The 13,572-nt window shown below is 52.8% G+C and overlaps 1 protein-coding gene across 7 annotated transcripts in view; it reads right to left on the bottom strand.

Moving 5' to 3' along the window:
- Positions 1-10,579: 10,579 nt before the first annotated feature.
- Positions 10,580-13,572, bottom strand: part of TXNRD2 (thioredoxin reductase 2) — a 51,720-nt gene continuing 48,727 nt past the window's right edge. For 5 of the 7 annotated variants that reach the window (XM_047098275.1, XM_047098281.1, XM_047098277.1 and 2 more), the window contains 2 exons: positions 11,967-12,175; positions 10,580-10,856 (listed from right to left, as the gene is read on the bottom strand). In XM_047098275.1, coding sequence (XP_046954231.1) covers positions 12,052-12,175 — 124 coding nt within the window. In that variant the 3' untranslated portion in view covers positions 10,580-10,856; positions 11,967-12,051. Of the gene's footprint in view, positions 10,857-11,953; positions 12,176-13,472; positions 13,529-13,572 lie in introns of those variants that run through there. The other 2 variants (XM_047098276.1, XM_047098278.1) reach the window with 2 other exon arrangements.

Here is a 13,572-nt window from a genome sequence, read left to right as displayed (position 1 = left end):
AATGTTATTAAAATTTTTAATAAAGCTACCCATTAGAGTATAGAAGCCAATAAAGTGGCTTTCTCTTTAAAAAAAGACTGTCTTGGGGCGCCTGGGTGGCGCAGTCGGTTAAGCGTCCGACTTCAGCCAGGTCACGATCTCGCGGTCCGTGAGTTCGAGCCCCGCGTCAGGCTCTGGGCTGACGGCTCAGAGCCTGGAGCCTGTTTCTGATTCTGTGTCTCCCTCTCTCTCTGCCCCTCCCCCGTTCATGCTCTGTCTCTCTCTGTCCCGAAAATAAATAAACGTTGAAAAAAAAATTAAAAAAAAAAAAGACTGTCTATTCCATAGTTATTGAGCATGTGTTCTATAAATGTCAAGTAGTTTTAAGTGGTTGATAATGTTGTTCAACTCTTCTGAAATATTTCTAGTTGTGGTGTCAATTGCTGAGAAACAGTTAAAATCTCTAATTATGATTATGGATTTGTCCATTTCTCATTTTAATTTTGAATTCTGTTATACATATTTATGCATACATATGCATACAGGTTGCATAGGTTGCATACATATTTATGATTGTTATGCTTTCTGATGAATTGAGTCTTTTATTATTATGAATAACCACATCTGTCTTTGGTGAAATTCCTTCTCTTGCAGTCTATCTTGTTTGATATTAATATTGCCACATCAGCTTTCTAATGCTTGACTTTTGGATTGTGTATCTCTTTTCCATCTGTTTATTCTCAGCCTGGATGTTTCTTTCTACATACAGATATCTCTTGTAGAAAACATAAAGGTAGATTTTGTTTTTTAAAATCAAGTATGGTAATCCTTGCCTTTTACTTGGAGAGTTTAATCCCTCCATTTATATAATGATTGATATTAATTAGGTTTGGTGAGTTTTAGGCCTACCATTTTCCTATTTGTTCTCTATTTGTCCCATCTCTTCTTTCTTTCCTTCTTTTTTTTCTGTTCTTCATTTTCTGTCTCCTTTTTAGTTTATTAAGTTTTTCTTAGTATTTCATTTTAACTACTCTATTGGCTTTTTATTTTTATTTTTGAGAGAGAGAGAGAGCACTTGTTCCTGTGTGCACGAATAGGGGAGGGGCAGAGGAGGAGGGAGAAATTGAATCTTAAGCAGGCTCCACACTCAGCATGGAACCCGATGCAGGGGCTCTATTTCACAAACCATGATATCATGACCTGAGCCAAAATCAAGAGTTGGACACCTAACAGACTGAGCCACCCAGGCACCCTTATTGGCTTTTTAGTTGTACTTCTTTGTATTGTATTTCCTGGTTGCTCTAGGAGTTTACAATATGCATCTTTAATTTACTGTAGTCTACTTAGAGTTAATATTGTACCACTTCACATTAAGTATAAGAAATTGCAACTGTATAAGTCCATTTGCAACCATCTTTTTGCTGTTATCATGTTTTTCATTCATATAAACCCAATTGCACATTGTTACAATCCTTGTTTTAAGTAATCAGTGTCTTTTAAAGAAAATAAGAAAAGGAAAAAAATAGCATTTTAGATTTACCTACATATTCACCATATCCGGTACTCTTTTTTGCTTTCTGTCATTATAAGCTTCCATCTGGTGTAATTTCCCTTCATCCTGAAGAACTTCCTGTTGCATTTGTTGCAGTGTGAGTCAGCTGAGGAATTATTTCAGCTGTCATTTAAATGTCTTCATTTCTCCCTCATTTTTGAATATTTTTACTGCACATAGATTTTCTGGGTTGGCTTTTTTTTTCTGCACATAAATTTTGTTCCATTGCTTCTGATCTACATTTTTTTTCTGACATAAAGTCAGATGTGTGATGTGTCCTTATCCCTCTGGCTTCTTTCAAGATTTTCTCTTTATCTTTGATTTTCAAGAGTTTGACCATGATGTGCCTTGGTGTGTTTTCTTCATGTTTATACTGCTTGAGATTTGCTGAGATTGTTGCATCTGTAAGTTGATCCAAAATTCATTACATTTTAGGTTATTGCTTCTTCAGATTTTTTTCTGCCCCATTCTCTCTCTTTTCTCCTTCTAAGCCACCGTTATATTAGACTTTCTAATATGGTCTCTCTGGTCCATATTATTTCTGTTGTCACTCTCTATTCTTTTGATTAGAGAATTCTTTCTCTGTCTTCAAGCTCATTGACCCTTTCTTCTGTCATCTCCAATCTGTTCTTAAGGTCAGTTAAAGTCCATCCAGTTGCATTTCATTTGTTGTACTTTTCAGCTCTAGTGTTTCCATTTGGTTCTCTTTACCAAGAGATCTCTGCTTAGATCCCCTGTATTCATTCATTGTGACCACTTTTTCCTTTGAGTACTTAAACATATTTACAATAACTGTTTTACATTTTAATTCAACATCTGAATCATCTTGGGGCTGTTTTCAATTGATTGCTTTTTTTCTTGGCTGGGAATCACATTTTCATGTTTCTTGCCCATCTAGTAATTTTTTATTGCATTCTGGACATTACAAATGGCAGTTGGTAGGGGCTTTGGATTGTTTTCTTCTGAAGCATATTGACATTGTTTTTGTTCCATTTTGAACTTTTGAAAGCTTAGTTTTATATTTGTTAGGATAGATCTGTTGCACTTCTGCCCTTAGTCCTAATTTCACAAACCCTTTCATCCTGGAACATAATTTTTTTCTCCTAAGGCATGGACTTCCTGAGGTTTCTATGGAGAGCCTGTGGTGTTTGCACAGTCTCTGTAGCTTGGCAGATCTTGAGATCCACACACTCTCTCCTTTGTAGTAGGCAATAGCTGAAATCTATGCTCAGCTGTTATCTTTCTACTGGACCCCTTGAGTCTCATTCATACATATGCAGTCCAGGACTTAACCGAGGATTTGAGGGGAGTTTATATGCACATTTTTTATGGATTTTCTTCCTCATTTCGAGATTCTCTGGCTGATCCAAACTCTGTTCTCTGGAACATCAAGCCAATAGGGTTATGGCTTTCTGCTCATATTTCAGTCACTGATGCTATGCCTCGGAGAAGGCCCTCAAGGGAAAAGCAGTATAAATATGGACCTCACCCAGTGCATTTCTCTCCTTTCAAAGGTTGGATTCCCTCTAGTTTCTGCCACTTTTATTTATTTGTTGCTTAGTGCCTTGAGATAGTTATCTTTTCTATTTTGTCTAGAGTTGATCATTATTAACTATAGCAAGTAAGCCCTATATAAATTTACCAGTCACTACTCAGGCCAGCCCCTCCTTACATTTATATTATAGGCACCAATCCTGCTGTGCCTGCTTTTGTGGGCACATGGTGCCTGATGAAATGCTTGGAGAAAATCTGGTGTTCTGTTTATCTCTTGCAGTCCTGGAATGTCAGAACCAGGAGGAGGTAAGCTGAAGTAAGTTGGGTCAGGTTCTAAGCCATAACCTCTTTCCCATGGATGCATAGTGTGTGTGAAGCACATGTCCTCAGATCTTACAGAGCAGGGCATTGTGGAAATTTTGGTATTGAAAATATAACATAAATATTTCATGCTAATGTTCATTTGACAGCCGTGCTCTGAGCACCTATTATGTGCAAGGCTTTGTGCTAGGAACAAAGATGTGAATAAGGGAGGCTTCTTAGGGGTGAGAGAGAAACAGCATTTCATGGGAGCCCTAAGCAGGCCCCTTGCCAGGTGTTAGGGAAGACTTTCTGCACTGAATCTTAACTAAGGAGGGGAAATTAGCCATGACAGAGGGTGGTGGCCCGGTTTGGGGCTGGGGGAACAGCATGGGCAAAGACTTAAGGGCCAGATGTGTGTTGTGGGAGAGGGTACAAGGCAGGAGTAAGATGAGCCACCCAACTCATTGAGTGCCTCCACTGCCGCCATTTGTACTTAGTAGCAGCCCCCCCGAGGGTGGGATGGGGGTCCGGGCTTGTTTGAGCTGGTGAAGGCAGGACTCACTCACACTGTGCCAGGGCCTCCTAGTAAGCCTCCCTCCTTGATGTGCCTGGGCATCAGGGAGCTGACAGGTAAGCATCTTTTGAGGGAAATAAGGTGCTGGATGGGACCCTGACTTGCAAAGAACAGGCCGACATGAACAACACACTCCATTTATACACCATCTCCCCTGCCAAAGACTTTGAAAATCAAATACTCCCCAAGCTATGGAAACCCAACCACTGGCTGATTGTTAAGACTTTATTATTATAATCACCCAGCCCAATTCCAGCCACCAAGGGCAGAACAATGAGCCATTGAAGCCGCACGGAGGTCTTGCCTTCTATCCACTCTCTCCCACGGCAGGGACTGGGCGCTGAGGCCTCCATGAGGAGGATGGCAGCATGCCTGTGTCCTGGCTGCACCATTGCACCCCATGGGGACTTCTGGGGGGTCTAGGCATCGGTCTCACTCATCAAGTGGGAGGCCCCAAGAAAACACATCTGGACGTTACTTTGATCTCCTCACATTCTGTCCCATATCTTGACCCTGGTAGCTTAGGAGCTAATTACATCTGCTTTGGGAAATTTATGGGTATGAAAATTCCTCAAAGATGCTAAAGACCACGAGGCACCATTAGCTGTTCTCACCACACGTGGCCTGCATGCCTCACTAATAAAATTATAAAAAGGGAGACTATGGGGTGCCCTCTGCTGGGGTGCTCACACCCATGTGCCTGGTGTCCAGTGCCTGAGAGCCCTGGCTGGGTAAGTGGCCAGTAGTGAAGGCAGGGAGCTGGGCCCACTTGGCTCTTGACACCCAGCTGCTGTGTAACAAGGTCACACCGTCTCTTGTTTATGGTCCCACTTTCTTCCCAAGCATTTGGTGTTATTTGATCATGAGTTATAAGCCAGATATCCTGATTTTATTAGGAAAAAAAAAAAAAAGCCCTTAATTTTGTGGAACTGCAAGGCCGGATCACTGTCCTGTGAAACTCTAGAGGCCAGAACCTCAGCAGTCTTGAGCTGGGCCTGCCTTGCCAGTCTTTTCTGCTGTCGCTGCTGGCTTTGCATTTCCTGCCTGGGAAGAGGCCGGAGCAGGACCAGCCAGGCAGCAGAGGGCTTGGCTGTTTCCTGAGCTCCCCTGAGTTTATCAGAGTTCAATTTTTACCCTTGAGTGCCCAGCTCTCTGCACTGTCCCAGAAGGTCAGCCCCAAACATGGTAGGCACATGGGAGGGGGTCCTCGTGCTGCCCATTCAGATGGCGCTGGGATGGCTGCTGGGACCCTGGCTTGGATTTCGGGATTAGGGAAACCCAAGCACCGTAAACCACGTTGGGGCTGGGATTAGACGGGCTCAGCTCTAAGATGCTTTGCTGGGCCCCATGGGCTGACGCAACGGCCTCTTCACTGCCCTTGAAGGCACAGGTGCTTGGCCGGGAACCAGGCCATGCAGGGCTCCCAGAGCCCTCGGGTGGAGGGACCAGTAACCTGAGAGCTTAGCAGTGGCTGGGCTGCGCAGCAAGGGCTGGTGGATGGGGGAGGAGTGGGCACAGGCAAGAAAGGGTGGCGAGTCCGACCTGCTCAGAGGGATTCTTCAGGGAAGTGCAAGAAGCAGCATGTGTAAAATGGTCCCCAAGTCCTGTGTCCTCCCTCCCAGGGCTGTCCCAGAGATCCAGAGCATCAACTGGAGCAAGTATGGCCCCCTGGTGGACCCTGGCTACTTGGCAGTGGGTGGCACATCTATTGTCACTCTTGCTCCCTGAACATCAGTCATGTTGCTAGCCTAAGGTGGGTGCTGTCTGTGGCCCTTGGGAGCCCAGGGAGTCTGCTGCATGTCCTTGGCCTTTGGCGAACTTTTGCCATCATGGTGGGATCTGGAAACAGGAAGTAGTGACACCAGTCACAGCTGCTGGGTGGGGAGGCTGGCCCTTCAGCCTAAGGTGAGGCCCAAGGAGTGCTGGGTGTGGGTCCTCCAGCAGAGAGGGGTGGGGGGGGGAGCACGGGCACCAGCCCCTCCACACTCACAGGTGTGACCTGGCCTGTATGCGTGAACTGCTGTCTCTTTCAGTTCTCTCAATTATCTATCTTGACAGTTCTTGCCTGTTGAAGAATCTTAAGAGACTAGCCTCGTTATCTCCACAGCTTGTGGCTGGGTTTTCCCCAAAGTTACCTGTGCAGCTCCCTCCTTCACCAGCCTGTTTGAGGGGGCACCCAGCAGCTTGCCCACCCCATCAGCCTGCCCAGTCGGAGCTGGGATGCCTAGCCTGGGCCGTGGGCAGCACAGAGCTGGTGTCTGCATAACTTTGGGGGAAGCACCCCACCCCCACACCTGTGAAAAAGCCCGGTAGAGAAGCCACTCACATGGAGCGTCAAGTACGTCCCTCAGCTTGGGTGTGCAGAGGGGCCTGGGGTGGGCAGAGCCTGTGTCCCATTCCTCCGCCCCTCCCTGACCCAGGAGGGCAGCATCCAAGGCGTATCTGTTTATTTATTGATACCCCTGCCTGGTACAGGATGACCTAAGGCAGTTCCTAGGAACACTCGGCATCCAGCAAGAAAGCCCAGGTCTAAGATGGTGGCAGAGGAAGAAACAAGGGTGGGGCATAAAGTGCTGCCCCCATGAGGCCTGTCGTCTGACTCTGAGCTTCCTCTACAAGGCAGCTGCTTGGCACTAGCATCAAGGGAAACCTGATGAGGATGGGGAGGAGGAAGGCCAAGGGAGGGAAGATGGGGGAAGGAGAGGAGGGTAAGGAGAAGGGGGAGATAGAAGCAGACCTCCAGCCCAAAGACTGTAGGGGCTACTTTCTCAGCCCAGAGTGCTTGTGACCCCACCAAGAGGGCTTGGGGCTGTGGCAGATCCTGGAACAGCAGCAGGAGCAACCTCTGGTGGCTCCCTACACTGGGTGGCCTGTCAGCTGAGGGTCAGGGCCATGGGTGGGCAGGCAATTGGGGTCCCTCATGGCATAAGGCTAAAGGCTGGCAAGGCTCAGTCCTGCAGGTGGCTCCAGGGGAGAGACACCTGGTCTTGCGTTGGGATGACTACACCCCTTGCCCTGTCCCTGATTCTGGCCTCTGTGCCAGTACGGCTTGGCCTGAGGTGAGGGAAAAGCCACTGACCCCACGTAAGGCTGGAGTCCACAGCCTGTGAGTTTGGGGCCAGGAGTGAGCATCTTCCTCTGAGGCTGGGGGGCTGCTCCCTAAGAGCCAGGCCCAGCTTAGGCCCCAGAGGTTGCCACGTATGCAAGCATCCTCACCATGTGGATCAAGAATTGCTTCACACAGAGAACACCCTACTGCTGCTTGCTCACCTGGGGTCGGGGGTGGGGGTGGGGGTGGGGAGGGGTTGGCTCCCGACCTGTCTCTGGCCGTGACTAGCCCACTGCATCTCCTGTGTACGCCCTGACCAGGACCCAAGGGTGAGCCAAGTGGGAACAGTGGGCACTGACAAGGAAGAAGGTAGGTAGATGGAAAGGGGCACTCAGGGGGCCCAGGGTGGAGAGGGGTGGGGGTGGTGGTTCCCAAAGGGACACAGAGATGAGTGGGAAAAGTCTGGGGCCTGGGATGCTTGGCTGCATCTGAGTGGGCCAGCTTGGGGAGATAGAAATGGCCCCTAGCAGCCCGGCCCCCACCCTGGCCTGGACCCCGATTATTAGTCCAGCATAGAGGAACCTCTTGTAATGTACTTGTAAGAACTAGATGCCTACATGGGTGCTTCCCGTGAGTGATATGAGTGTGGGGCCATGAGCCCTGCAAGGGAGCCCCCTGAATGGGCCAGGCGCCCTGAACAGGGTCTGGAGGGCTCAGTGACATGGCCTGGTGGCGCAAGTCTCTGGAGATGACACAGCTTGTGATGAGCATACTGGCCCTTGACTTGGGCATCCTTTTTTGCAGGGTTCTGGACTGCCTGCTCAGCAGCAGGTCCTCACAGCTCAGTATGAGCCAGGGCCGAGGGTCTCAGTCCTGCCCCCAGGGCCTGCTTCAGGCTGGGGAGTGGGCCAGGGCCCAGGGCACTGGTCACACCTTTGAGCTGCTGCCTGAGCCAAGTGAGGGACCCCAGGGACCTCAGGGGCAAGCCTGAACCCAAGGCCACTGGCACAGACACTGAGCTGCAGGTGCCAGCCGACGCCAAGCTGTTTCTCAAGGGGCAACTCCACCAGTGAGGGCCCCTGGCCCCTGGCCCCTGGTCACTTCCTCAGCCAGGCCTCCCCAGTCATGTGAAAACATGGCTGAGGCATGTGTAGGGACAGCATCTCCCACTAGCTACCCAGCAAGGCAGGGAGTCCCAGCAGGGCTGTGGAATATTGGGGGTCATCAGCAACTGTGGAGGGTTTAGAGGGCCTGCAGGCTGAGCATCTGGGCTACCTTCTGTGGGCTGATGCCCACTCCATCAGCTCCGCTGATGATATCCGCCTCAGACCCAGCCTGCCCCTCCCTTGCTGAGTCCTTTAGGTCCTTGATAATAACTTGTCATCCCTTCTCTGTGTACCCACCTTCCTGGGGCCCTCAGGACCATTGTGGACAGTACCTCATGGGGCTAGGGGAAGGAGGGGGGTAGTAGGTGACCAGAGGGTGACCTGCCCCCCTTCATGGCAGAGGGTGAGGCAGGGAAGGTATAGCTTGGCCTCTGAGCAACAGCGATCCCCCCCCACCCCACCACCACAACCCCTACATCATTGTGAAATCTGGAGCCATAGACAGAAGTGTGCAGGACAGCACCGGGGATAATTACAGGTTACACCAAACAATCTGAGAAATTAAAATTATATTTTCATTGCACCATAAAAACATGCAAAGATGGAGGGAAGGCGGCCCTGGAGCCAAGTGGACAGCACCTGGCCAGTCCTGCTCTGGCTCCTTGGGAGGAGGGGAGCAGGGCAGGGCTGGGCCCAGGGAGGGGGCCTTGGGTTACACAGTGAGTCTGGAGCCAGGTGGTCCCTGGGACACGCAGAACAGAAACCACTGTGGCCCAACACATCTGTCCTGTTCCCCATGCTCTTGCTCAGACTTGAGACCCAAGTATGTGACCTGCCTGAGTGCTGGGCAGGGGACCTTGAGCTGTCATCCCTAGGGCCCACCAGGGCAGTAGGAGCATGTGGGACATTCAGGGTGCTGAACCCCATGGCCAGGCAGGCATATACTGAAGCAGCATATGGCCTGGAAGGTGGCCCAGGTGATGGCAGTTGTCAGGGCTGGGCCTTTTGTGGCAGACTTTTGCATGGAATGCCCATTGGCTTTGTGAATTGGGCCAGGCCTCTGCCCACAGTTTGCCAGGAAGGTGTGAGTCCCCATACAGGGGGAGCCAGTGGGCCTGAGGCCTCCTGGACAGGGGCTGTGGAGCCTCAAGGCCACATAGGACGCATCCCTCAAGAGGTGTCCTGAGTCCCCGCATGACTAGACAATGAGGCTGGCAGGGCGCAGCACCGCAGATGCTTCTTTCCTTCCTAGAGGAAGACACAAGCTGGGTGAACTGGCCAGACACAGTGTGGAGACAGTGGCTGTTACAGACACAGCAAGTGTGCTGGAGCAAGGTCTGTTCTAGGGCAAAGGGTGCCTGGAGAAAACCGCTGGTGGTGGGGGACTGTGGGGTCAAGGACACGGGGCTGGCGCTCTGGCTGACTGGTGGCATGAGCAGGGAGGTGGAAAGTCCTCGCCCCAGAGACTGCCTGGTGTGTGCTGATGGCTCCCACACAGGCTACATCATTTCTACCATCATGAAAAACAACGAAGCCACTTCAAGGTCCTTGTTTGCCCCATGGCAGGGGCCCAGCCCAACTCCAAGGGGGCCCTCCTGACACCCCCAGCAGCTCAGCTACGTTAGCTGACCTCCCTCTGCAGACCTCACCCTTTGCCTCCAAGGCAGGGGAACGCCTCACCCCCAGTGCACATGGGAGCTTTCCCTGCACCTTCCAAGGCAGGGGCGCGCCGCCAACCGTGCGTTAAATGGGACACGGCTGATCTCTTGCCGCACTTGTTAAGAGTGCGCTGGCCCAGCCCTGCACTCGGCATCTTAATTGGGCGTCTGAGAGCTCCTGCACACGCTTCACACCAAGCAGGCGAGTGTCTGAGGCTCCCGTAGGCCCATTAGGTGCAAAGACATTCCTTTGTTCGCTGACAAGCAGGGTCCCATCCAGGGCTCCCGGGCGGGTAGACTAAGTGATGTTTTCTTAAGGAAGACACAAGATTAACCACCGCTAAAGCCCCAGCACAATGCAGGGCCCTGCCCGTCACTGTCAGCACTGTCTCTCTGCAGTGACTGACAGGTGCGGCCGGGTGCCGAAGGGCGCTCCCTCGACCCATCAAGCCTCAATGTGCAGGATTAGCCTGAGCACAGCAGACAAGCTGGCTGGGAGGGCCACAATGGAAACGTAATGAGATGCCTGACGTTCAGGGGACAGAAAGCCTCCAACACCCCTGCCAACTCCTGTCACTGGGCCACACCACTGGCAGGTTGCTCTGGAACAAAGCCAGTGGCTTCCCACCCCTCAAGGGCCTGCCTTGCTGTGAGATGCACAGAGACCCAGCAGAGGGCCCTGGGAGGGACAGCCATGCTCCCTGTGCCTGGGAGAAAGGGTCAGGGTCTTCTGAGGCGTGGCTGTGGGGTTCGGGGTGGGGGGGTATGGGGTGTACGTGTGACAGGCTGGGCAGCCAGGCCCCACCCCCACCTGGGTCATCCTGGGGGAGGGGTGCATCAGGGACAGCACAGGTGGAGCATATGTCAGGGAAACACCCTCTTTATTTACATTCCAGAGACACCAGGGGGGCTCGGACATGGACAGCCCACAGGGTGGGTTTCTGTGCACATCATCATCTTCTGGCATCAAGGGCCTGGCGGGGCTGGCCCAGGCAGGAGGGTGTGTGAGGTCAGGGGCTGACAACCCTTGGAGCCATCCCTGCAGGGCACACAGGGGGTCGGTCCAGACGCCACCCACGCTGACTACCTCAGGGGCTCTCCAGGCAGAGGTGAGGCTTGCCCAGGCTCGGCCTTCTACGTCCTGCAAGAATGGGGGGTCAGCAAGGGGTAGTCAGGCCATCCCTGCATTTGTCTGGCCACGTCTCCGGTGCCCATACACAGGGACCCTCTGGGGACAGAGGAGAAACAGGCCCCAGGGAGAACCCCTACCCCCACACCCCCCTCCCCGGATTGATGCGTCACAGGGACACCGTACTGTCAAAAAATATTTTGAAATGATAAAAATTTATGGCAGGCTCTTAACATAACAGCTCTGTTAGGTGTGATATTCTGGTAGGCGTTTCCTCAGGATACCCTTTGTTTGTATCAGGGCAGCCCTGGCTGGGGGGCTGTGGGCCTGCGCCCGAATCCATGGGACCCTCAGCTGCCACTCAGCCCTTGGGCCTGCCTGAGGGCATCTTGTGGAGTGTTCCCCATTCAGTCTATAGTCTGCATCAGCTCTCAGGAGCTGAACCCCAGGAGGGGCTGACAGCCACAGCAGACACCCCAGGCCAGGCCGTGGAAGCTTCGAGGATGCTCTCACATCGACAGCTGAAAAGGCGCTGACCACATGCAACCTTTTAGCAGGGGTCAGGGAGGGTCTCACTAATTTCTTCCTCCTCAGAAGAGGGCTGGGATGAACATACCCCGAGGCTTCCGGCTGCCACCTTCCCAGCCTGACTTTGAAAAGCCCTAACAGAACCAGATGTGCGGTGACTGCCGTGCTCAAGGCAGCATCTCCACCTTCTGGGCAACAGGGAAACAAGCCGGCACTGCTCTGCGCCGAGCAAAGCTGGAGGGAGGCACGTTCCTCCTGCCCGGCAGCCCACTGAGCTCAGCCGGGGATGCTTTCCACACCCAATGTCCCTCCTGTGGTGTGAGCCCAGCCTCAAGACATTTCCTGCATCTGGGGAGCAGTGGCAGTCAGGCCAGTGTCCAGGGGTGCCCTGTGGAGGGTGAGGCCCTCAAATGGCCTCCTTCCCAGCCCTGTTTCTTCAGCCACTGTGGCCTGGGCACAGGGCTCACATGTCTGAAGCGGCACGGCAGGCATAGCCTCCCATGTACCCGGAGAGAACAGTTTGGCGCCCTACCCCCGCCCCCCCCCCCCACTACTGTTCCATCCTTAAACACAGAGCCTACCTGAGCTACATACCTGGATCTGAGCCTCAAAAGAGCCTGGTTGTGGGGGCGGCAGGCACGCCGTGTGCCCTTGGCCTGGCAGGGATGGCTGCCTACCCTCAGCAGCCTGTCACAGTAGGGTCCAGGCCCGAGCGCTTGGAGATGCGCAGCTTGGCTACCTCCTCAGCGCAGGTGGGGTGGATGCCCACCGTCCGCATCACCTGCTCGTAGGAGGCCCCGCACCTGCACACAGGGGGACGGAGGGACTCAGGCAATGAGTCAGCACAAGGAGGCATGTCCACAGCATCCCGTCCCTCTGAAGATGTCACCCAGGGGAGGGCCTCAGAAGTCACAGTCTCCTCGCTGCTCCCCAGTCCTGGCCCCCACCCTGTCTTCCCCAGCCAGTGGCCAGGAACGGCTGCCAACACCCACATGTCTCCCAGCAAATGCCAAGCGGCTCCACGTCAGGCCCACCTCCTACCTCCCCCCTCCCTCCCTCACTCCATCCTGGCCTCCTGCTGCTCCCAGCCCACCGGGCACAATCCCAGCTTGGCCCATGGCTCCAGCCGGTTCTTCTGTGGGCCTGCTCCCTCTCCCTGCCAAGGTGAGGCTTGACCTGCCTGCTCCGGCGAGCCTGAGCCCACTTACTACCGTAGCCTGCACCGGCCCAGCCCCCTGCCCGGTCCTGCTCACCTTGCTCTTCTGGTCAGCACTCTTCTCACACACATGCCCCCCTGCACCCTCAGCAGCGACCACCCCCCAGGCACAGCGACCACCTCCTCGGAGGCACAGGAAGTGTGGACTCCCCACAGGGCGCTTCCACTCTCCACAGACAAGGCTGAGACAAGCAACCCTCTTCTGTCTCTGCACGTGTTAGAATATCTGACATGAACAAGTGTGTGCATTTCAAATGTGAACCGAAGGCTCCCAGTGGGAATGTCCAGTTCACACCCTCCTCTTGATGGTGTCTGAACATGAACACTCCACCAATTTGCTCAAACCTTCAGCATCTCCACTTGCAAATGCTAGAAAACAATCACCACTGGACTGGACGGTGTCAAACCTTCACTGGCCAAAATGGTTTCTTGGTATTTTAATTATATTAAAAATTCCAAATGAGACACAGCTTTTTCTACTTTTTCTACTAATTTCCTTTTCCTGTGACTTGCCCATTTATGTTCTTGATCTTCCTATTGGCTCTGTCCTATAATTATTATTGTTACCAGGTGCCTGGCCCACCCAGTGGCTTCAATACCCCCAGGGCATCTGTACTAAACCCTCACAGCCCCATCAGCATTCCTGGGTATGGGCCCTGCCGCTCTAGCTCCTGTCCTTTCCTACTTCCTACTTCCTACCTGCCCCCCCCCCCCCCCCCCCCGCCTCAAGCTCCAAGGCTGGGTCCTGGCCACAGCCACAAGCCCCAAGCACATATGGGGCTCCAGGTGGCCCAGGAAGCCCTTCCTGGTTTCCTCACTGCCGCTTCACCTTTCTACCCTCCTGCCTCTGACAGCCCCACACCCCACTGCCCCAGACAACTCACCTCCACCCAGAGACTCCATCAGCAAAGGCTCCAGGCAAGCCTGGGGACCTGGGACCCTACAAAGCACAGCTTGTGTCCAAGGCCCAGCTCTGGAAAACAC

Source organism: Lynx rufus, unplaced genomic scaffold (assembly GCF_022079265.1).
Source record: "Lynx rufus isolate CCGP_SWC_20201006 ecotype Redwood Valley unplaced genomic scaffold, mLynRuf1.p SCAF_45, whole genome shotgun sequence".
Lineage (NCBI taxonomy): Eukaryota > Metazoa > Chordata > Mammalia > Carnivora > Felidae > Lynx > Lynx rufus.
The sequence above is the reverse complement of the archived record's forward strand: the minus strand, read 5'-3'. Positions and strand labels throughout refer to the sequence as shown.